General features: G+C 46.0%; 1 protein-coding gene across 1 annotated transcript in view; it reads left to right on the top strand.

Moving 5' to 3' along the window:
- The window catches only part of LOC311235862 (triacylglycerol hydrolase DDHD2-like), a 99,218-nt gene that overhangs the window by 29,447 nt on the left and 44,287 nt on the right, over positions 1–25,484 (top strand). The window contains 3 exon segments of the mRNA XM_084323371.1: positions 22,583–22,773; positions 24,360–24,449; positions 24,999–25,119. Coding sequence (XP_084179497.1) covers positions 22,583–22,773; positions 24,360–24,449; positions 24,999–25,119 — 402 coding nt within the window.

The following is a 25,484-nucleotide window of genomic DNA, read 5'->3' as shown; positions in this document are numbered from 1 at the left end:
TCTGGTGGGGGGACAGGGGGTTCTCTATGCGGGGGACTCGGTGCAGCGGGGGAAGCGGCTGGTAGGGCCTGCTGTGCCAAGTTTGCCTCGATACGGCAATATTGTGTTTCTCGCTCCGCAGAGCCGTGTGCGAGAGCGGTAAGCTGAGCAATGATGTCATCCAACGAGTGAGCGAGTTGGTCTACCCGAGCATTCTGGTCGTCGATAATACTCACAGGCTCCCCTTGAAACGTCCTCTTATGTGATGGATGTGTATCCTCCTCCTCGGTCTCAAGTGCAGCTGGTACTGACATCTTGGTCGTGGTATTCTGTGAGAACTGGGGTCTGGAGCACAGCCCAATTGCTGAACACACGAGAGGAGATAGGAGCGGTTTCAAGGGTGTTTAATTGTCAAATGAGCAACACAGGAATTGGGGGGAATAGAACGGGGTTATGTTCTGTCTTGTGGCTGCCGTGGCGGCAGCGAGCGAGCAAGCGGTCCTTGTGCTTGTCTTGGAAGCTGCTGGGCTGCAGCGGGAGAACAAGTGTTCCTCTTCGGGGACAGGAGACGTCCAGGCAGGGACGGCGGTCCTTTGGGGCACAGGAGAGAACCGGTTAGAGTAGGCAAATACAAGGTTGGAAACCAGCAGAGCTTCAGGCAGAGACGTCGTACCTGGGCAGTGGTAATTAATACCACGACAGCTTCTGGTCAGCGTCGAGGGGTAGAAGTAGTCCCCCCATCAGGGAAGGATTGAGTGCAGCTGTGGAGAGTGGGGTGCCTGACCGCGTGCGAATTAGGGGGATGAAGTACAGCTGGGCGTATGAGGGTAAAGGAAGGGGTGGCTGGAGAAGGAGAGGAGGAGGAGGAGTGTGCAGTGGATGGAGAGGGGGATGAAGAGGAGCGTGTGGAGGACGTGAGGGGAAAAGGAGGGGGAGTGAAGTAGGCCCGTGCTGTGATTATGACAACACATATTGCACAGCACATATTAAAACCCGCTATTCCTAAACCATAAATACTACCACAGCCTACCATAGTGTGTAATGCTCCTTCCTGCATCCCGGAGTGAGGTGTGCACCTACCTCACTGCACCGGCCGCATCAAACAATTCAACTCACGTTACTCCCGCAGGTAGCCCCCTATAACGGAACCTGGCTCATTGAGGCCCCTCCTCCTTTCTCATTACTGCCACCCGCCATATATATAAACACAAAGAAAGTTACAGTCTAGCACATCCCTCACCCTGATCATATAATCAGTCGTTACATGTTACGGTTATCTATGGCCTATCTACTGTATAATTATAAAATGTACAGAGAGTATAAATCGGACCTAAGATATCCTGCCTTTTATTTACCTATCTTTCTCAAATATGGACCCCAGGGCCCTCATTTATCAACGTTGCGTATGCACAGATATGTGCGTAACCCGTGCGTACGATCATTTCTAAGCAAAGTGTGTGACTTATCAATTTGAACGTGAACTTGACTTTGTGCGTATATTTACGCTCAGCTCAGGGCATGCGTACCTGGCGCCCGGCAGTAGAATATGGATACTGCAGACTGACGGCATATGCTCTCATCAGTTTCATGCATTAGTTTCAACGCGGAAATAAGCTTTCGTTCATTAGTTTGACTGACGTGTTCTGTATGACCCCCGTAATTCATTATAGTTAATTGTAAAATAGCAACAGTAGTGTAATTATGGTCAAAACCCTATAAATAGCATTTGTAATAATAGGTCTTTCCTTCTGAATGAATGCAGCATGGTTTATATATAGCGTTATCGGAATATACGGGGTGCACTGACTGCGCTCCGCGTAACTCAACTCGTTATTATTTTGCGCATAGATTGCAGAAATACGGGAACGCTTTGATTATATTTCAAAGGCTTTGCCATTGTTAAACGAAACAAGTGGAATTTCGAAGCAGAATACAAGTCATATGAACACCCACGATATAGTGTTCTTTAGGGCTGTCCCCGACTAAGGATTTGGATGGTCGACTAGGATTGGCCAAAATTTGCCGTTAGTCGACTATTGGTCGACTTAAAAAAATTATATATATATATAATATTTTTAAACTTTTATCATTCCATTTGGACTGTGGGGGGGGGGGTCTGAAGGAGTCGACTGAAGGCTTCTTGTCCTCTGCAAAAGCATGCAATTGGTCCACTGATGGATACATCTTGATATTTGTCTAGTCTAGTGTGTTCATTAGATGGGTGAAATCCTCTTTCAGTGCCTCTGTGCCTGTTTTCGTAGGCAGTTAGCCTCTGGTATGCATGCCATTAGCGTTAGCCACGCTTTTAGGCCTCTTTTCTTTTGGAAAGAATGATAAAAAAAATTAAAATAATTTTTTTTTTTTTTTTATTATTTTATTATTATATTCGACTAAGAGGTTGGCCAGTCGACTACGGCTCCTTTCGACTGATTAGTCGATTAATAGGGGTCAGCCCTAGTGGTCTTCCCACTTCCTACCTGTATAAGAAAGAATTAAAAACGCATTGCAACGAGAACAGAGGTTATTTGTTGAGTTTATGTGTATACAAAACCCTTGCAATAAATGTGTCTTAAATGAATGAAAAGCATACATGCTCTGGATACAGGTAGCATATATCGTGTGGGTGATAGGACTTGTATTCTGCTTGCAGCTTCGAAATTCCACTTATTTCGTTTGGTGTCAAAGCCTTTTAAATATAAATCAAAACGTTCCCGTATTTCTGCAATCTATGCGCAAAATGATAACGAGTTGAGTTCTAACAAAGAACGTATTACATGCTGGGTAGGCTGATAGAGTAAACTATTATATGAATATGAATATGATATGATATAAGGTATACTGGTCCGTCCGTGAGGATAGCGAGCAGTCGGATAGCCATTAAATGCCATTTGAGAATATAGGCTATTAATGCAAAGCGACGGCCTATAACCTATACATATTATTTAATGTTTTCATAAGCGTAAATGTAAATGCAGCTGTCGCCTATAGAGGGCGCATGTTTATTTTTATATTTCATTTTATCTCATGTAACGTATCACGTCCTGTCTCACTCTCTGACTTGCCGTAGTTTGAGCAGATCTGGCAGAACGTGTCCAGACTTGTAGGAGAAGATAGCGCAGCAGATTTGTGCACTTTATTTGTCAAAGCTAATAGACTAAAGTACTAGAGTTTTGAAGATAACCCCCTCCCATTTAGCTGCAAACAGGCCAAAGTGGTTAGTAAAGCTTATTCACACTTTTCGTTTTGTTTTTGTAATTCTATTGACTGAATTGTATGAGTATTGACTGTTATTATTTCCTGCAATTGTAGTTCTACGGTGGTGATGAACGTGATTTGCATCAATAAACAGCCATCTGTAATTAAAGAACTCGAAGTCCTCGTCGTGCATCAATGGGCGGCACAGTAGAACACTGGACTGTGAAGTTGAAGACTCCCAAGTGAGAAATGAATCGCGTTGGCTATGAGAACGTCGGGTAGAGAATTGTCTGCAGTCGAAGATGTATCGTCATGTCTGGGGAACTTTTGTGCTGGGAAGGAGCTGCAGCAGTGTGCACACGGCCAAACAAGCGAGCTCGTGGAAGAAGACGGCTCGAGGTTGGCGCGTGTACAGGACTGCCACTGAACTTTTCCACGTATCAGTAAGATTTCACAGCATCCATCTTAAAGAAGCAGCAGCAGACTTTTCCCTACATTGAAATTGAACTGCATAGGCAAATGCCATTCACCAAGTTGACTGACTACACGTCTCAGGTATTGACTTTTCAGAGAGAAGTATTGTTGTAGGCTACAATTGCATTGCAAGTGCGCACATTCTTGAGACACAGTTTAATATTTTTGGCCATTTAAGAATAGGTTGATATTCATTAATGAAGTCTAGCTTTATAAGGTTAATTTAGAAAAGGCCAATCATAAAGGGTATATTCGAACTTGATAATTTGCATTTTCATAATAGCCTACTAGGCTTACATTTTCATTTCGTTTTTGAATTTCATATTAGCCTACACATTTTACCAGTTATATCCCAGTATAGTAAGCTACTATAATATAAACCTAGGCCTATGGTTTATTTGTTATTTTTTGTGATTTGTATTTCACATTGAAGAAAGGTGTAGATTTGAATTAGCCTACAATGTTCAACTAAATTAAGCATTTTATTTTTGAATACTTAAGACATTTGTTGACACTTTTCATTATTAGGCTTACACATTTCTTAGACTGAATTCATATTAGCCTACCCCTCTATTTACAGATCATAGTTCTTATTCCATAGATATGGTTCATAAATATTTAATGAATACATAATTGATTTATTTACTACACAGTAAACATGTCACAAAGGGGTGAAATAGAGCAGACTGAATCTCAGATTGAGACAGACAAGCTAGACGATAGTGAGCCAGTGATGGATCTAAAGGTGAACTTCAAAAGGGCATATGAGAGGTGGAAGCACAACTACAATGGACTGAAAATATCCATCAAGTATAAGGGCGACTCTGACCTAATGAAGATAACCCCCCCCCATATAGCCAGAATAAATTCAGCCCAAATTGAGGTTGATGGTATTTATCTAAAAATGAGAGACACTTTACATCCCGATCATCCAGACTCAGAAACCCGTAGAAGGAATGATACATGCCAATCGCTCACCAGGACTGTTAATAAAAGGACTCAGCAGTTCCTCAACAACGGTGGTTCTGAAATCTCAGTGTCACACAACGCAAGACAAGCTGCAGCGGAAGCAGCCGCAACTACAGAGGTACTAAAAATAATGAAAGACCAGAATGAGCAAGAAGGAGAAATCCGAAGACTGGAGCAGGAAGATGAAAGGCTGTCGGCTGAAAACGACGCAGAGAACGCCAAGAACGACGCAGAGAACGCCAAGATCCATGCAGAGAACGCCAAGATCCAGGCAGAGAAAAGAGTTCTATTCATCATGGAAAGTGCTGATAGAAGAACAAAGCTGAATGAGAAAAAGAGAGAAGTGGAACGGTTAGAGGAACTCAAGAAACTCAACGCAGCTAAGGCAAAGCTAAAGGTTTACACTGAAAGCGTTCATAATGATGATGAAGAAGATCATCTGTGGTCACCTCTTCTACACTATCCTTCAGCACATTCGCTAGCTCTCACCCCACAAGAAGAACTGCGTCCTCTTGCGCCTCCAGTGTTTCAACCCAACCCCAATCCGGTAGTCTCTAGACCTCAGGGGAGTGTAGACTCAGAGCTTGGGGTAAAGATAGTCTCTAGACCTAAGGAGAGTGTAGACTCAAAGCCTGGGGTAAAGACAGTCTCTAGACCTCAGGGGAGTGTAGACTCAGAGCCTGGGGTAAAGACAGTCTCTAGACCTAAGGAGAGTGTAGACTCAAAGCTTGGGGTACAGACAGTCTCTAGACCTCAGGGGAGTGTAGACTCAGAGCCTGGGGTAAAGACAGTCTCTAGACCTAAGGAGAGTAGACTCAAAGCCTGGGGTAAAGACAGTCTCTAGACCTCAGGGGAGTGTAGACTCAGAGCCTGGGGTAAAGACAGTCTCTAGACCTCAGGGGAGTGTAGACTCAGAGCTTGGGGTAAAGACAGTCTCTAGACCTCAGAGGAGTGTAGACTCAGAGCCTGGGGTGGAGAGTGAGCGAGAGGAACAGGAAGAGCCTGTCATTCTGACTGGACAAGAGCCATGCAGTGCCACAGCAAACGGTGTGAAGAATGAAGATGAGAATCAAGGAGAGAGCCCGTCTCAACAAGGAGAGAGCCCTTCTCAACAAGGAGAGAGCCCTTCTCAACAAGGAGAGAGCCCGTCTCAACAAGGAGAGAGCCCTTCTCAACAAGGAGAGAGCCCGTCTCAACAAGGAGAGAGCCCGTCTCAACAAGGAGAGAGCCCTTCTCAACAAGGAGAGAGCCCGTCTCAACAAGGAGAGAGCCCTTCTCAACAAGGAGAGAGCCTGTCTCAACAAGGAGAGAGCCTGTCTCAACAAGGAGAGAGCCCGTCTCAACAAGGAGAGAGCCCGTCTCAACAAGGAGAGAGCCCTTCTCAACAAGGAGAGAGCCCTTCTCAACAAGGAGAGAGCCCGTCTCAACAAGGAGAGAGCCCTTCTCAACAAGGAGAGAGCCCGTCTCAACAAGGAGAGAGCCCGTCTCAACAAGGAGAGAGCCCTTCTCAACAAGGAGAGAGCCCGGCTCAACAAGGAGAGAGACCTTCTCAACAAGGAGAGAGACCTTCTCAACAAGGAGAGAGCCCGTCTCAACAAGGAGAGAGCCCGTCTCAACAAGGAGAGAGCACTTCTCAACAAGGAGAGAGCCCGTCTCAACAAGGAGATAGCCCGTCTCAACAAGGAGAGAGCCCGTCTCAACAAGGAGAGAGCCCTTCTCAACAAGGAGAGAGCCCTTCTCAACAAGGAGAGAGCCCGTCTCAACAAGGAGAGAGCCATTCTCAACAAGGAGAGAGCCCGTCTCAACAAGGAGAGAGCCCGTCTCAACAAGGAGAGAGCCCTTCTCAACAAGGAGAGAGCCCGGCTCAACAAGGAGAGAGACCTTCTCAACAAGGAGAGAGCCCGTCTCAACAAGGAGAGAGCCCGTCTCAACAAGGAGAGAGCCCGTCTCAACAAGGAGAGAGCCCTTCTCAACAAGGAGAGAGCCCTTCTCAACAAGGAGAGAGCCCTCATCAACAAGGAGAGAGACCTTCTCAACAAGGAGAGAGACCTTCTCAACAAGGAGAGAACCCTTCTCAACAAGGAGAGAGACCTGGAGAGAGACCTCATCAACAAGGAGAGAGACATTATCATCAACAAGGAGAGAAAACAAACCCAGGAGAGTTTGTGAAAGAAGACCTCTATCGTCAGAAAAGATGGAAGAGAGTTCAGTTCCTGTCAAATGAGTTCTGGACTGGGTGGAGAAAGGAGTACCTGCTTAATCCGCAACACAGAAGAAAATGGACCAAGGACAGGAGAAATACCAGCAAGATGAGAACTTGCCAAGAAATCAGTGGAAGTTAGCTGCTGACAATAGGGTCAGAAGAGTTAAGCTGTTAGTCAGTGACACAACACTAGACAACAAAGGCGCATGCATATCTCAGCCACATTATTAGAGAGAGCCATACACAAAACGGTACTATTACTGGAAGCAGAGTAAAGGCTCATTGAAACTTTTTTTTTGTTTTTGTGTATTTGGTTTGTTTAAAGGGTTCCCAATTTTAAAGGGTTCCTGATGTTTTACCAGGTTATGTTGAAAATCACATGTTATGTGATTGGTGGGAGTGTAAATGCAGCTGTCGCCTATAGAGGGCGCATGTTTATTTATAATATTTTTAAACGTATTTTTATTTTTTTATTTTTTATCATTCCATTTGAGCTGTGGGGGGGGTCTGAAGGAGTCGACTGAAGGCTTCTTGTCCTCTGCAAAAGCATGCAATTGGTCCACTGATGGATACATCTTGATATTTGTCTAGTCTAGTGTGTTCATTAGATGGGTGAAATCCTCTTTCAGTGCCACCCGCATTTCATTGTATACCTGTATGCCGTGACAATTAAAACTCTTGACTTGACTTGTGCCTCTGTGCCTGTTTTCGTAGGCAGTTAGCCTCTGGTATGCGTGCCATTAGCGTTAGCCACGCTTCTAGGCCTCTTTTCTTTTGGAAAGAATGATACAAAAAAATAGAAATTGTATGAGTATTGACTATTATTATTTCCTGCAATTGTAGTTCTACGGTGGTGATGAACGTGATTTGCATCAATAAACAGCCATCTGTAATTAAAGAACTCGGAGTCCTCGTCGTGCATCAATGGGCGGCACAGTAAAGATACAACAGCTAGATTAATGATCAAGTTAGTTTACTGTGCAGGGTTCGCAGGGCTGTGCCATGTGCTATTATATATGCGCAAGTTACTGTTGCATTATATAGGCTATGGCTGCTATTATATGTAATTCATATAGGCTACCTAATACCTACAACAAAATAGATGCCTCTACAAATCATATTATACCCGGTAGCCAATCGAACTAAACGAATAAAGGCATTCATATTCCAGCATGGTTATAATGACACACCAACACCAAACAGGGGTTAACGAACGGTCTTTATTAGTATTTTGAGCTGTCCAGGCAGAATTGCAGCAATGGTCTTAGGGAGTCGTTGATATCTGACATCACCGTGTACAAGTCTGCCAGCCTTTTATTTATCCCATAACACGGGTTGTGTCTTGGTTCGACAGCGCCTCAGTGAACAATCTCGCTCGTGGAGTTTCTCATAGTTCGCTCGGGTCAGTCCATTATTTCACATCCCATGGGGGTGTTTCATTACCATATATGGATAATCATGCACGAGCATTGACGGTAGAACAAAGAGGTATTTATCAACACGGAGGAGCGTAGGACCTGTGTACGCACGGTTGATAAATCCCAATATTTCTGTGCGTACACACATTCTAAATTCTGTGCTTAAGTACGAAAATAGAACACTTTCTAAGAATTGTTGATAAATGAGGGCCCAGGTCTTTTTGAACATATGTACACTATTATTAACTTTGTGTATAAGTTGCTCAAAAGAGGGGTGGCTACGTGGCGCAGTGGGCAAGGCGCTCGCAACGAATGCTGGAGACGGCTCGAACAGGATGCCTCCTGTTCGAGCCCCGCTCTCCACATTGCTTTCAGTTTAGCTGGTCGTCCACAGTAATACACATTGGCCGTATTACGGGGAGGGAAACTGAAGGGTGGGGATCGGGCATTGTGGACAGCGACTCCTACAGGTCGGTTGGTGCGCCTGCGCAGTAGAATCAAGAAGCGACGGGGGCGGGGCCCCTCCAAAGCCCAGACCCCTGACGCTGAAAGATCGAGCCGCGCAGGTGAAAAGATGCGACGGCTGTTACCTCGAGTATCGGAGGGGACTCGTGCTATGTATGACTTAGTCCACATTGCAGCCGGCTTGTGGTAGGCAAGAAACAACGTTCGAAGACAGGGGAGGGTTGAATTGGACGATATGAAAATTGGGATGGGAGAAAAATAGAAAATGGGAGAAAAAGTGGATCAAAAAAAAAAGTTGCTCAAAAGAGGCTAATCTAGCAATCTCATCATTCCACTCTCTAAAGCTGATTTTCTTTGTTAATTTCCAATGTCTCAATACTATCCTACATCCTGTTATGAGGGCCAGCCTTATCCAAGAGCATACATACGAGGATAGTTCAGTCTCCACCGGCAATATGCCCAATATACATAATGCAGGCCCTTTAATGAACCTCGTTTCCAATATGTAGTTGATATATTTAATAATAGCTGACCAGAAGTCCTGAACCATCTCACATTCATATAGCATGTGAACCAATGTACCTCTATTTTTATTACACCTCCAACATATATCATCTCCCCTAAGACCCAGTCTTGACATCTTCGATGGAGTCCAGTAACTCCTATTCATCCATTTGTTGTTTTACTGTCTTGAACCACGATTTGCATCTTTACATTTTATTGCGTATTTGTTATTTCATTCTATTGTCTGACATCACGATTCGCCCCTTTGCATTTGATTGTACTGTAAATTTGTTATTTATTTCTATTGCCTGGCATCGCGATTCACCCCTTTGCTTTTTATTAGCTATTTGTTATTTCACTGTATTTGTCAACCGGAGGCTGCTTGCCCTTTGTTTGGATGAGTTTGGTGATGTTCCAGCTGTCACCATGCAATCTGACGGCCGTAGAGGAAGGAGGATGTGGGCATGTGACACAATTTGTGGGATATGATTGGTTGTCTGAAAAGGAGCGACAGTGACGACACCGGTGCCTTTCAGAAATGTTCAGAAACACCTATCGGAGGTTTTCAACTAGAAACGCTCGGAGCGACTGCAGACACTCACTCATCACTGGGAACTATTGAAAAAAGACGCTGGCGCCCAGAAAGAAAACACTAACACTTTGAGCTTTAACACTATCAGTGCCGGCCTTGTTTTCCTTTTTACCCCCTTGAATGCCATCATCCACTTCAATGTTAGCGTTAAAAACGCATAATCTATGTTTTAAATTATGGCTATGTGTCTAATCTTCCCGTCGCTTATCAATGACTTGTTTGCAGTCAACATTGTCGAAACAGATTGTTTTTTAATCGGTTCATATCCTTTTTATAGCATTTCGAAAAGCTATCGTTCTCTCGAAAATTTCCGGAAAATGGAAAGATTCTGCATTTATTGGAATATTCTCTAATACACTAGACACATTGTCATTTGCCTATTTATGAATCGTTTTCAAATAAACGCTAGATTATCGATAGTATATGTGTACTTATGCACGCTATAGAAGCGAGCTGAGAAATCTATTCTCATTTCCTCAACATCACACACACACACACACACACATACACACACACGGCACAGCTCTGATTATCCTAAAACTGGTAACATAGACTCCTTACCTTAGATCAGATGTTCTCCAAAAAGATTATTCCAATTCCTGATCGCCATTCCAAATATCGATCGCGTTTATTGATTGATTATTGGCTGCTGTAAATATATATTCCACGCTGCTTTCCAACTTGCGATCACTTCCATGTTCATCAGATCCATCTCCAGCATAATGGAGCCAGTAGGCTCCCCCCACAGGGATCTCCCAGTATAATCGAATGGGCTGCAGTTACACAGGGATAGACGATAGGGGGCGGTATTTTCCCATCTGAGCTCCTAGAGGGTCTGCTGTACCAACGGGAGACTCGGTTAATGAAATATGAATTCAGACCGCTAATAAAAAAAATCAGGCGACAATTTACGTCGTCGGCACTCAACGGGGGGCATGATAAGACGACAATACACGTCGTCGGCACTCAAAGTGTTAACGTTAGCATGGACCGCGGAACGCATTTGGAATGGGTATGGCCAATTGTCCAAAATTATGTGACGTTGCTCCCTCCGCCCAAACCAAGCCACATGCTCGTAACGCATTTGTTTATTGATTATAGCCTACATTTAGTCACAATCAAAATAGTATCAATATGCTATGCATGGCTGGCCAAACTCCCAGCCGAGCTAATACGTCCGTGCCTCGGTGTCCCCCATCGCAAAAGACGATCGAGGAAGCGGAGAAAACGAGTAGGCGCGGCGGCCAAATGGAAAAACACCTGTCGCTCCTACCTGGTGCCCGTGGAGTTCCAGAGAACCCCGCCCGCCGATTGTCCAACCCGGTGTGTGGAATTATTCCCCGCCGGCTTTCATTCACCGGCCCAGCCCAGAGTCTGTCTCTCTCTGGGTTTTATCGCCCATGGAGGCCCAATGGATGTCGCGGCGCAAACCCCTATAGCCTCCGCTCCCTGCTACAGGTGCAGCCTCCCGGGAGCTCTCCTCCCGCCCCCCGCGGCTGGCCCTATTAATCAATGTTATCTCTCGTAGAGGCTAGAGCTAGACTACTAGTCTAGCGCTATTTTTAAATGGATGCACGTTAGTATGACGTATGAGCTTACCTCTGTGTGCAGCGACGCGTGCCGTGATAGGCTAGTTCAAGTTTTTTTATTTTTATTTTTTTACGTGGTTACTACAGATATAGTGGAAATTAACCTGGGAAGCGCGCGGACGTAAATGTATTTGCTGATATACATTTAACTGTTAATGTTAATTAATGTTGTTATTATTATTATTATTATTATTATTATTATTATTATTATTATTATTATTATTATTATTATTATTATTATTAATATTATTAATGTTTACATAATGTTTGAGTTTGATACACCCCAAAAGTAGGTAGGGCCACCGCCCTACTGGCCATACCGTTTCCGCGGTCCATGAACGTTAGGACTTTAGTTAAAGATCAAAGTAAACGTTCTACAGATATTGAGCTTCATTTTGTAAAATGTTCGGTAACACTGGTGTTGTCGTGAGTTTTTTAGTCATGGGAAATTTCATGTCACCGCAGCAACCCTAGTGTTGTGTTTATTACAGCTCAATTAAATGATAAGATGGCAGTGCTGCCTATGAGACATGGTATTGTTGTTTGCTATCTACATCATGTCATGGTGCTGTAATTAACACAACGCAAGGGTTCAATGTCCCAGAGGACATCACCGGTGGCCGTATTCAAACTCATTTACTCGCAATAACTGTCAAACTAAATGAATGTATGCTAAACTGTTTAGCGTTTTTGGATGTGTGTGAGATTTTGTGCAAAATAAATCGGTATTGTTTTTTGGTGAAGTGCCCCTTTAAACCAACATCGCTTGGGACTTCCATCTAGTGAAAATTAGTGTTATGTAGCTATACATATTTAATTTATATGTATTACTGTTTGTCATGGCCATGTTTTGATATTGACAAACACACAGCACCAAAATGTAGTTCTAAATGGACTGCATTTATGTAGCGCTTTTATCCAAAGCACTTTACAACTTATGCTTCACGCTTCACTGACACATTCACACCCGACGACGGAGGTGACCATGCAAGGTGCCAACCTGCTCACCGGGAATCGGAATGATTACCAAACGACCGCTCTACCTCTTGAGCCACTAGTCTAGCTGCTTCCTAGCGACACACCACACATTAGAAAAGTAGAGGCTGTTATGAGAGTTAGAGGAGTTCTCTTTCCCTTCTCAAGCTACAGCTAATCTCTGTGGGTATGTAAAAAAAAATGGGAAAGCAGTGAGAGGGTCATAAACATCTGTGGGAAAGATAGAATATCATAACAGACGGCATTGGCTTGCAGCCAACTGGGGCATTTGGCTCTCTTGACGGAATACACCAAATGTTACGAGCATCTACTAGTTTTACAGGGTTGATTTATGTATTTAATTTAAGAAGAGTGTGCTGGTAGAGTAGTAATATATTCTTCTTTATCAAGACAGTTGGAAGATAGATCAAGAGGGAGAAAAGAGTAAAGGAGACACGGAAGAGAAGATTCTACTTACTGTAGTTCCATCCTTGGCCAGTAGGTGTACACGTGGTGCCAGAGGCAGGGGTCTGTAGCAGCATGGAGCGCACTTCCAAGTATTTTAAAACCATTTCAATGTAGGTAGTGTCTTATCTGTATGTCATATATGTTATGATGAATTGAAAATGGGGGACCCTGATGTAAACAAGACGAAAGTCTTTCTCTGGTCTGCATCCCCTTAACAATTGTGTGTATTGAGCTGTACTGTACTGTACCCATTCTGCAATCTGTTAATAAAGTTTTCAATCAATCAATCAAAAAGGTAAGATATGCTTGGTAATTGAATAGTTCTGCTTAACTTAACAGTCCTGCAAATTCTGCATAAAACACCTGTCGATTGCATACCTAAAGTAATTTGAAAGCTATTCTTGAACCATTTATAGCACATGCATGAGTCTGGCCTCTCTTGAAAGGAAACATTCAGAAATGTCTTTAACAACAGGAAGAATCATTGAGTTACAGAGGTTTGAACACACTGAAAAAAAAAAAAAACATTTTACTTGCGTCTGAATTATTTTGCAAACGGATGCCTGCAAAAGAGTTCCAGCTGAGAGGTGTTAGCTGGAAAACACAATGGGTCCATAGCCTGAAATGAGTGTTTTACACATGTTTTTCTAATGGTATGTATAGGTATGTTTATCCAAAATGGCCATTGGCACTCACAGGAGATGTCGAACGAGTCTTCTTCTTTCGCCAGAGAAAAAAACATATATATCCTGGGAAATATTCCTCACGTAAGATATCGTAATTTCATTGGCTAGAAAAACTGTCAATCATTTTCACCGTCGGAGGTGATTGGTCCGGTCACCGGGAGGCGAAACTGGCGCTTGTTGGCTGTTTGGTCTTATAACCTGAAATTGGAAACGTAATAGGCCAAGTAGGGTGTCAATCAAATAAGCTTTCGGCGGCCGGGTAGTGCAGAGGACCAAGCCCGGCGAGGGTGGGTCCTGGTCGTTCTAAACAGCGACTCCTACAGTTCGGTCGGGGCGCCTGCACAGCAAGGGAAGGATCTAAGAGAGGTAGTGTGACCTTCCACACGTTAAAAACAAGATTACAAACATCACAAAACAAACTGGTCAGACTACTACTTGACCTTACTCCTAGAACCCACCTCACCCCTGCCCACTTTGACTACCTAGGATGGCTTAGAGTAGACGACAGAGTACAGCAACTTGCAATGGGCCTGGTCTACAAGATACACTATACGACTATGGTACCCATGTACATGTCAAAATACTTCCCAAAGGTCAGTGAATACCACAACCACATACCAGAGGAAGCTCAACAAATCATGTTAAACCCAGATTCGGCTCAAACAAGGGACTAAACACGTTTCGCAATTATGCCACATCAATGTGGAACGCCCTACCCAAAGCTGTAAAGGAATGTGAATCCCTACCCACATTCAAAACCGCTCTAAAAGAGCACCTACAGGGGGGCTGCAATTCGAAACTGGCCGCCGTAAATGTCCAAACCCTCCCACCCCCTCCTAATAGACAGGCTCCTCCCCACCGTATGTATATATTCTCTCCCCACCGTATGTATATTTCTCTCCCACCCACCGTATGTATATTTCTCTCCCACCCACCCACCCCCTCCTAATGTACAGTCTCCTCCCCATCATATGTATATACTCTCTGTCAGGATCTATGGGTAACAGTACTGTATATTTGCATATCATATATGTCACAAATGTAACAGTACTATATACCTGTATGTCATGTATGTCCCTATGCCATAAATGTCATGTATGTTGTGTATGTCATAAATGTCACTATGAATTGAAAATGGGGGACCCTGATATAAACAAGACAAACGTCTTTCTCTGGTCTGCATCCCCTTAACAATTGTGTGTATTGAGCCGTACTGTATTGTACCCATTCTGCAATCTGTTAAATAAAGTTTCCATTCATTCATTCATTCACTGGATGCGTTGAGTGCCAATGATGAGTTTTCTCGTTATTTAATCGTTATTTCTTTTATTAGCGATATCCATTAATTTTTCATTCATCCAGCCTGACGTTGTCATTGGGAATGGCTCTGAGCTCGAAAAGGGCAAATACCGCCGCCTATTGTCTCCCGGATGGTAATGCACATCATTGGATTGGATTGAGTGGCCATGTGCATCCCCATCTCTGGCAAGCAGTATCTGTTACCACATTCACTGCGGAGGCTCGGAGCAGCTTTCGATTATGTGTTTCGGACTATAACGTTGGATCAATAAACGCAATCGATATTTGGAATGGCGATCAGGAATTGGATTAATCTTTTTGCAGAACATCTGATCTGAGGTAAGGACTCTCTGTTACCAGTTTTGGGGTAATCAGATGTTTTTTCACAGCGATCACAACGTGTGTGTGTGTGCGTGTATGACGTTAGCGCTGACCAGGTCATGGATAATAGATTTTTCAGCCCGCTTCTCTAGCGTGCATAAGTACACATATACTATCGATAATCTAGCGTTTATTTGAAAACTATTCATAAATCAGCCGAAAAATTACTGTGTTTTGTGTATTCCACTAAAGGGCTATTATCGCGGAATTTCTCTGGAATTACTAGAACTCTCCGAAACTATACTCGTATTCAAAACGGTATAAAATGGAAATGTACCAATGAAAAAACGATCCGTTTCGTACATGTTGACTGCAAGCAAGTCATTGATAAGCGAGGGGTGTTTTAGACCCATAGCCATAATTTAAGATATAGTTTAAGTGTTCGCAAATATCCCAGACCTCCCATTGACTAAAGCGCTGGCACTCAAGGGGTTATCTGGGCAAAGGTGCGTGGCACCCAATGTGTTAAAAGGCATACTGGGCCCCCGAGGGTGCAGTACCAACCAGATCCTCCCAGGTGGCAGTATCGAGAGTGCAGTAAACCCTGTTCCAGACCGCGTGTTACGTTTAAACCACTCCGCGCGCAGTTTTTTTGTACAGGGAAGCCTAGAGGTTCACTCGTCCCATTGAAAAGTGTCCGGGACACGCAATGCATGTGTTGTGCCGGATTATGTCGTGGACCAGATGGCGATCAAACAATTGGAATATTCTTTTTGTAATAGCCCCGGTCAAAGGTAAAGACTATCTGACGTCAATTCCAGCTTGATCGTACAATGTTCTCATACAGATCCACCTGATCAGTGTGTGTAGTGTTCACAACGAATGCCGTTACTGGCAATCAAAGCATCAGAAACGCCCCCCCCCCCCCCTTCATGTATTCATGATGAAACATAATACCTATTATATACATTTGATTTGGAAATAGTAGCGTGTCCAGGGATGAAACACCAATGCTGTTAGTAGAATTCACGTTGTGCCCTATAACAGCCTCCCAGGAATTAGTCCGGATCACTCCGAAACTATACTTATATTCACCACGGGATAACGCGCGAACGTATTCATGAAAATTCATTATTTTTTGCATCTTGGACAGAAGATAGTTACTGTCAAATGACCATAGTATTGTATCCATAGCTATAATATAGAATATAGATATAGCTCTACAAACAAGGTGACGCACTCCTATCTTTTAAAGCGTGGCCTAGCCAGAACAGGATAAGGATAATAGCTGGCAGTGAATGAGTTATATGCCGTATTTGCTATCGCGTTCCGCTCTGAGCCGTATGAGATATTCTATCTCCTATGATACCTATTGTATCTCCCTACGAACAAAAAAATACATGCACCACACCTGTATGGGGCTCCGCCCCCATGGTGGCACCGCCCATATAGCAGTGACGGTAGTCACCACACACCCTTCCTCTATTTTCGTCCCAGCGTACTCGGATGCGTGCACCGTACGATAACTAGTAGGATGAAAAGATCAGAGTCATAATGTTGGAAGCTTACCGGAGGTTGCTGGCCCCTGGCATATTCGACGCATGTTTTCGGCGACACGACGGGCCTGTGTTGATGTTCCTCGTTTGATGACAGCACATCGAGGTTCAGCTGTACAAGGCTGGCTGTCGGGCCAGCTTGTACTCAGGTAGGCCCTGTGTCTTCAGGCATGGGTATTAGTGTTAGTAATGCTGGTTTGTTTTGTTAACACAACCATGTTGTGTGTTGGCGCCGGGGGCAGGATGGTTTGGTGAACGTTCTCTGCAGGGAACGGTTTCCAAGCTGTCTTGGGCGTGCTGCTAAAACATCTAAAGCTATGCTACATGCTATCGCTAATGCCGCATGCTATTACTACTGCTAATTGCTATGCTGTTTTAATGTCTCCGCCGTGAGATGTTGTCACTCTCCCTCCTCTTGCCCGGTTCATCAATGAAGGTCAGTCGGTAGCTGTTGTGGTTTTTTTTTTGCTGAGTTCTATTTACCTTTTTCGGGTAAATGGGTTGACAACAGGGTAAGTCGTGGCTAGGTTTCCTAGCCAGGTATTTTACCTTGTGTTCCGGCGGGGTTTGTTGAACAGTGTTCCCATCTGGGTTGGCGTCGGGTAGTGGGGCTATGGGTCCAGCCGACATGGTAAACATGTTGCGTGTCTGTGCACAGGCAATTGTTGTCTTGGGTCCCACATCGCCTGGCGCTAGGCTGCAGTAGTATAAGGGCAGGGCCGCCTGGGAGAAATGTGAGGCCCTGTGCGTTTTTAGACGCGAGGCCCCCCACCTCCTGGGGCGGCCCTGTGTAGGGGGCTATTGTTTCGTTTTGTCACTCTGCTATGAGAAGGTCTGTCTTGCTACAGTTTTCTCTCCTCTCAAACCATTCATACTGACTGTCAATCGGTATACTGGGGGAGTAGTGCGGGGGGGGGGCTTTGTTTACCTTTTTTGGTAAATGGGCTAAACTAGGGCTGGTGTCCTGTTGTGAATATTTTGAATGAAGACGGGTCTGGTCCGTCTCCCCTTAATCTTTGTGTGTATGGGTTTGCTCATTCTACAGTTTTTTGTGGTTTAGCTCTTTTATTCATTTAACCCTTTCATGGTGCACACCACAGTGGAGGGTGCTGTTTGCAATCACCACTGGTGCTCCATGTTAACATCAGTCCTTTGTTTTTGATATATTGAAACAATTCCCCGCCCGGCCGACACCATGGGTGGGTCGGCCTGGCGAGTGGCTGGTGGGCTGTTAAGGCTTGTACCGCCACGGTATGGAATTGGCAACGATTAGAACTGTGTTCGAATTGCTGTTTTTTTCTATTAGAAAAATGGTGTCTGGTGGAGGGGCCTTGAGGGCCAGCCGACGTCGACACATCGCGCGAGGTTGTTGACGTTATTAGCTTTGACCCAGCCGCAAGCTATAACCGCTCAGGGTTCCCCTCTCCGCAGGGGATTTTGGTCTTCTGCTGGAGCGCGGGCGGTATTGTCCTAGGCCCTACACCGCCTCACACCGCGCAGCCAGTAGAAGAGAGAGCACGGCCTCGTCAGCGGCGATGACGGGGCCCTCGACAGGCGGCCATGTTTTTCCCCCGCCAGAGGTATCCAGGGCGTCGACAGGTGTCCACAAGGCCGACAGCCTTGGCGGCCAAGGGATCGGCCATGTAGGATGGGTTCGGCTTGAACAAACAAGCCGTCACCGTCCTGCCGCGAGCAGCCCGCTCTCCGATCGCTCCCTTCCCCAACACCAGCGGAAGAAGTGGGCTCTGATTGTTTCCTTTGGCTGCGGGCCGCGTGCCTTCGTTGATGCGCAGGCGGCCCCCCTTTTCGCTTCTCATGGGGACAGGGGCTGACACCCAGTTTATGGCTGAGCCTGGGTCTGTCCGTGAGAATGTTGTGCTGTCAAGCGGCTCCCACACCTTGATCTGTGTTGGTTGAGCCTGGTGTTACGTCTGTCAACTTAAGTGTTGTCAGCAGGGGGGCTTGAAACCTTTTGAGGCACACAGTGCGGGCTTCCCCGGCCTCGCCTTCGCCAGGCCTGGTATCATGTTGGTGCCTCCCACTCCTGGAATATTGGCAAGTGGTCGCAGCTCACATGATTTGGGGTGGTAGTAATATCACTGCAGGGCTACGGTGTGTAGGAACCCATGGGGGCCTTACACCTTGCATGTCCGGCTGCAGAACAACTCCTTCAGCATGTTCTGGAGGGGTGTTCAGTGGGGGGGCTTTTTTCATCGGAAGCCCCCCGTATCAGACCGGCCCTTTCTGTCGGGGTTCCCCCTTGGGTGCGATTGCCTCGTGGGTGGTGCCAGGGTCAGGTGTTCCGACATGGAACGCGCTCCTCGCACGGTTCCAGGTTTGGCTACGCACAGCGGGGGGGCCGGGCCAACTATCTACGGTTCCTAGCGGACCTGCGCCACGTGACGGCGGGTGCGTTGGGAGTGTCGTCACATATGACTACGGCAGTATCATATGTCAAGGTGGATGGAGAGAACGCTGAGGCGGGGACTTGTGTTTACACAACCCCACCCGTTTTCAGGTTTGGTACAGACCCTATTGTCGGGGTCTCCAGCTGTGACAGCTCTGGTCAACGAGATCCAATCTCTGTGGACGAAGCAAGCCATCGTCGTGGCGTTCTCCTCCCGGTGTTCTCTGCCCGAGTAGTCGGGAGGGAGGGGTGTAAGACCCAGGCTGGACCTGTTCCATGGGAAGGTTCAGCATTTTTTGGATCGTCTCCTACCTGTTGAACACTGTCAGGTGGGGGTCTGGTTCTCCTCCATAGACCTGTAGGATGCGTATGCGCATCCCCGATCTTCCATCCTAGGGCTTACCTACGCTTCCTTTGCAGGGTTAGCGTATGAGTACCAGAGGCTGCCGTTCGGTTTTCTCTGGCTCCCCGCATCTTCACCAAGTGCGTGGAGGCCGCACTGGGGCCTCTGCGTTGTCCGGGGTTACGGAGTGTTCTGCCCTGATGACGTTCTGGTCCTTCGCGGTCAAGGTTGATCGTCAGGTCTCGTACCAGGCAGGTCTCTACCAGCCTGGGGTTGCTGTAGACTGGTTGTAGAGTATTCCTCTTCCCAGTCAACGGTTGGAGGGCTATGGGCATCCATCTCAGAGCGTGTTGTCAACACGCTCGGGAGGTTCCGTCCTAGGACGGTTACGGCGCTGTCTCACGTCGCGTTTTCACCGACGCCTCCCTCGCTGGTGATGCGTCGGGCCAACGCAGTAGGGGGCAGCTGGCAAACCATGCTGCCCGGTCTGCGCTACGTTCAATGTGTTGGTGTTGAAAGCGGTCCTTCTGGTCCACAAATGGTGTTGATCAGGACGGACGATACGACGTCAGTGTCGTGTATCGACAGACAGGGAGGAGTACGCTCCCCCTGTCTGCACCAGGCGGCGGGCGGCTGGCTATGGGCGTCCTCCATCTGCGCGGCCTGAGGGCTCCCCACATCCCCGGCAGGGAGAATGTGGGTGCAGGTGTACTGTCGCGGGGCGGCCCTCATCCTGACGGGTGAGGATTGCGTCTGGACATGGCCAGGCGGGTCTGGGACCGATGCCGTGCCGCCAGGGATTCTTCCCCATACATCTGTTAGGTCAGTTGTTGGGACGGGTACGTTGAGGGGCGCAGGTTCTTGATCCTGATGGTGTTACCATCTGGAATGCGCATGCTCCCTCCACTGTCGCGCTTACGCGGGCAGATGACGTATGTTCCAAGTGTGGTGTAAGGCGGGGGGCCGGGACTCAGTCTCCTGCCCCCTGGATGCTGTCCTTAGTTACCTCCGGTCTATCCTTGATAGACTGTCGGCTTCGACGGTGAGGGTATATGCAGCAGCTATATCCTCCTATCATGAGGGGTTTGAGGGGATGTCTTGTTCAGCCACCCTCTTGTGAAGCGTTTCCTGCTTGGCGCTCGACGCGTTAAGCCGGTGCAACGCTCCTTGGCTCCGACTTGGGATCTTCAATTGGTCCTCGGTCGGTTGTCCTTGGCCCCGTTTGAGCCGCTCGAGCAGGCGCTGTTGGGACAGCTGTCCTTCAGGACCGCGTTCCTTCTGGCTGTCACTTCCGCTAAACGCGTAGGTGAGCTCTGTGCTCTCTCGGTACGTCCAGAGTGCCTGTCTTTTCGGACCGATTGCGGTGTCACTCTGCGACCTGATCCTGCTTTCGTGCCTAAGAATATCCGGGGTTACTTCCGCTCCCGGGATATTGTGGTTCAGGCGTTTCGTCCTCCTCCTCACACTAGTGAGTTAGATGCGGGCCTTCACCTGTCATGTCCAGTCTGTGCTTGGGGATTTACCTCAGCCGTACTCAGGATTTCAGGGTTACCGACCAGCTTTTTGTCTGTTACGGTGGGGCTCGTGCTGGTAAGGCAATGTCGGAGCAGCGCCTGTCCCATTGGTTGTGCGAGGGTGTTACCCTCTGCTACACGTTGGCTGGGCAGGATCCCCCTGGGGGCGTCAGGGCGCATTCCACTCGTGGGGTGGCTGCCTCTGCCGCTCTCCTGGGTGGGGCCTCGGTGGAGGCCATCTGTGCTGCAGCTTCATGGTCCTCCCCGGGCTCCTTTGTAAGGTTTTTCCTCATGGACATGACCGGGGGTTCTGTCTCCCAGGCGGTTCTGGGGTCTGTGGCCTTTCCTGCTTCCCGTCCTTTGGTCGGGTAGCAGGAGTGTATGGGTATGGGCCACAGTGTGTTGAGTCACACGTGGTTCCGCCTGTACGGTGTGTTCAAGGGGTTCTAGTTTCCCTCTTGTTCGCATTCAGGTGGAGTTGACTGCGCCCCCCCTTCATTAGGGAGGATGGGGTGACAGGGCTCCCCGCACCCCTTGATGTGGGCTTACGGGTCCTCGGGGGTACATTTGTCGGGCTTCGCGTCCGCTCTTCCCCATATCTCATACGGCTCAGAGCGGAACGCGATAGCAAATACGGCATATAACGGTAGGTTATGTAGATAACCTAGTTATATTAGTATTGGCTGAGCGTTCCGCTCTGCGCGGCCCTGAGTTCCCTCTTGAGGAATCTTTTCCTGGGACGGGTTTTTGGCGAGGAAGGGTGTGTGGTGACTACCGTCACTGCTATATGGGCGGTGCCACCATGGGGGCGGAGCCCCATACAGGTGTGGTGCATGTATTTTTTTGTTCGTAGGGAGATACAATAGGTATCATAGGAGATAGAATATCTCATACGGCTCAGAGCGGAACGCTCAGCCAATACTAATATAACTAGGTTATCTACCCTACCGTTAATGGTTTTCATTTATTTATTTTTAACAAAAAAGGATCTGAATTTGATTGGGCTTAATATACCCAATACAGATCAATTAAATGTGCCATGATTGGCTCAGATTCTGATCCAATCGGGACATCCCGAGTCTTAACCACTAAAATCATCTCTATGCACACAGTGATGTACATTTTCCTTGATTTCTGCATGGAAATTACCATTAACAACAAGTGTTTATAGTGTATTTGTTTCCAAAATAATAAAGACAAAATGTCCACTAAGTTTGATTAGGATATTTTATTGATGCACTGAGTTGAAATAAGAAATGGCAAAAATGACACGTCCAGAATGATTAGCCACCTGGCCATTAATAGTCAATAGTGTACCCTTTCTGAGCCACAACTGACTCATTGGTTGATTAGGTGTTTTGAAAGCCAAAATTCACATGTGTGCAAAGAAATTCTACCAACCCATTTTTAACTATATTTGATATAAAGCAAGCCAAAAACTTATTTTATATTCCAAAATGTACCAAAAGCTACTGAATAGCATTTGTGAATGTTTTATTATATCAAGTTTTATCAATGCTGCAAACATTGGGAAGAACTTTAAGAAAATTTTCCATAATTCCTGGGGGGCTAATCATTTTGGCCTCAACTGAGTTTGTATCCGTTCCTCTCCTGTGTTTGTACAGTAGGGGAGAAGGGGGAGGTGGTGGTGGCCGTGGACGGGGAGCGCTACGACGTGCGGGTAAGGGAGAGGATGCGCTATGCCGTGTACTGGGAGCAGGCTCCCTCTGAGGTGCGGCGCTGCACCTGGTTCTACAAGGGAGACAAGGACAGCAGGTTCATGCCCTACCCAGAGGACTTCAGCTACCGTCTGGAGGTGAGAGGCTCTGATAACTGCAGCTCAACCCCTGACTGAGCAGGTTGTCTTTTCCAGTGATGTCTGCTTCATTATACAACGGCATGCAAATTTCTCTATTCTGATTGGCCATTCACACGTCTTTATTGGCAACAATCCACGGTCCTGGGCTCAGGACCCGCCCACAACCGAATCACATAACCCTCCCCGGCTCACTCCGGGAGAAAACAAGATCGCGGACAACAAATGGTTATGTTGAAAGCACCATAACGACTAAATATGAAGCGATTCTGTCAAGGGGAATGTGTTAGTCCTTTAAACAATGTTGGATGATGTAATTGATGGGTCTTGAGGCAATCTAGAACAAAAGAAAAATCGCGGTTTGATTGATAGATTAATTGATTGATTTAAATTTCTACTTCCTTCCCACTGACTGCAGCGTTCACTCTCACTGGCGTACCCACAAACACACACACACACGCACACACGTACACGTTCACATTCACACACACACACACACACACACACACACACACACACACACACACACGCGCACACACACACACACACACACACACACACACTCCTGTCTGCAACAGCGGGGGAGTCAGACTGAGAGAGAAGCAGCGCTGTTTTAAGTGAGCATGGTCTATTGAATTGATTGATTGGTTGATTGCTAATTTTATTACTGTACCCCTGGTTTCCAACTGGTTAAGTTTAGGCTAAAAGAAATAAATAAAAAAATAGGGCGAAGAAAACGTTTTTTTTCCTATAGGGCAAAGAAAACCTTTTAATTTGTTTTACCTAGAAGCATCTAAGAATGAAGTTCTATGGAAAGTAGGTCTGCATTCCCTTAACAATTGTGTGTATTGAGCCGTACTGTATTGTACCCATTCTGCATCTGGTAATAAAATTTTCAATCAATCATTCCAATAATACACAGTTGGATGTGTTAGTTGGTTGGATGCACTTCAAGCTGCTTCCACATGAGGCAACTTCTCTCAATCATTCCAATAATACACAGTTGGATGTGTTAGTTTGGTTGGATGCACTTCAAGCTGCTTCCACATGGAGGCAACTTGTCTTTTTTGTAGTTGTGGGAACTACTTTTTCTGGCGGATGGTTTTTTCAATAAATCTTCGATTAATGTGTGTTTATTGTATAGAAATAAGGTTGGATGAATCTGGCAGTTGTATAAAAGCTTTACACCACGTGCAGTCGTGATTTGTGACCAATAAACCATGCCTAGGGGGGTCTAACGACCACCCCTAGGCATGGTTTATTGGTCACAAACCACTCCTGCGTGTGATGTAATGCTTAATCAAACCACTCTCTCCCGCCACGCCAGGGTAGAAAAGGGGGCTTAAGGGTTTTTAAGGGGGCTTAAGGGTTTTCTTTTACGCCTAAGTGAACTGATCTTTGGGAGGCATTTTCAGCATTTCTATGGGGCACTTTCATCAAAAAAGAGAATCTCATTTTGACGTGAGGTTTTTTCCACTGTTTCTATACAGCAAGCTATCCTTTCTTTGTCCTTTTTTGGGGGTAATCTTTTTTGCTTTTAACTCCTGTTCATTTCCTTCTCTCCTCCATCCAATACCTGTTCCCAGGATGCCTACATGATAGCAGTGACTCTGGATGAGTGGAAAAGGAAGCTGGATTTCCCCTCAGGAGAAACCGTCATCCTACACAACCCCAAGGTAAGAGCCTCTCGGGTGTCTATAAATCCTAACCGCGATCAACATAATTACAATTTATAAATAAAAAATAATAACTTCACTATATAAACCGAATGCATATCGAAGTGAGGCGAAAGGGGGTTAAATGTCACTGGCTCTCGTTTCGACGAGATGTATTGAAATTACCTTTTGTAACTTTGATGAGTCATTTTCCCTTTCTTCATTTCAGTTGTAGTGATTGTGAAATAAATTGGTACAAAGGTCATATCTAATGCCTTCTCATTTACCACATAGCCGTTGCAATTGCTAAAAAAATTTCATTACGACCAGCTAACCCCCTTTACACAAGACAAGAAAGAAAGAAAGAAAAGTTATGGGAAATGTATGTTGTCTGCTGTGACCTCATCAGGAGACGCCAAGTCTGTAGTGTTTTTGTAGAATATAGTCCAAGTGTTATTATGTAGCACCGGAATAGTGAAATACAGCAATTATATTACAAAACCTCTTGCTTACTAGCTGCTTTTTGTTTCTTGTGTGTGTTTTTCTCCACGATTTGTCTCATTATCTCAGCTGATAATGCAGTACCAGCCCTTGGGGTTGCAGGAGGAGTGGGTCTCCACCCCCTCTGACCAGACCCGCCCTCGAACAGTCAAGAGAGGAGTGGACAACACCCCAGCTGAAATTCCAGATGGTGAGTCTGTGCTGCCAGTGGTTGTATCACACACACACACACACACACACACACACACACACTCACTCCCATACACACTCACGTACACGCTCACGTACACACTCACGTACACACTCACACACACGCACACAAACACCTACATACTCTCTAGGGGTGGGGGGGGAAATCGATACGTAGTAGTATCGCGATACTTTGTGTGGCGATACTGTATTGATACAGGGACGCCAAGTATCGATATTTAATTATTCATAAAAAAAATATTTTTTTTTGTATAAGGAAGTTGCATTGTTCATTTCAATACCTGTAATAGTAGAGTAGTCCACACACACACACATGTGCATTCAGTTAAGTTGGAATATGACTAA

The sequence above is a fragment of the Notolepis coatsorum genome (genome assembly GCF_963971535.1).
Source record: "Notolepis coatsorum genome assembly, chromosome: 10".
NCBI lineage: Eukaryota > Metazoa > Chordata > Actinopteri > Aulopiformes > Paralepididae > Notolepis > Notolepis coatsorum.
Note: the sequence above shows the minus strand (reverse complement) of the source record. Positions and strands in the feature narration are given on the sequence as shown.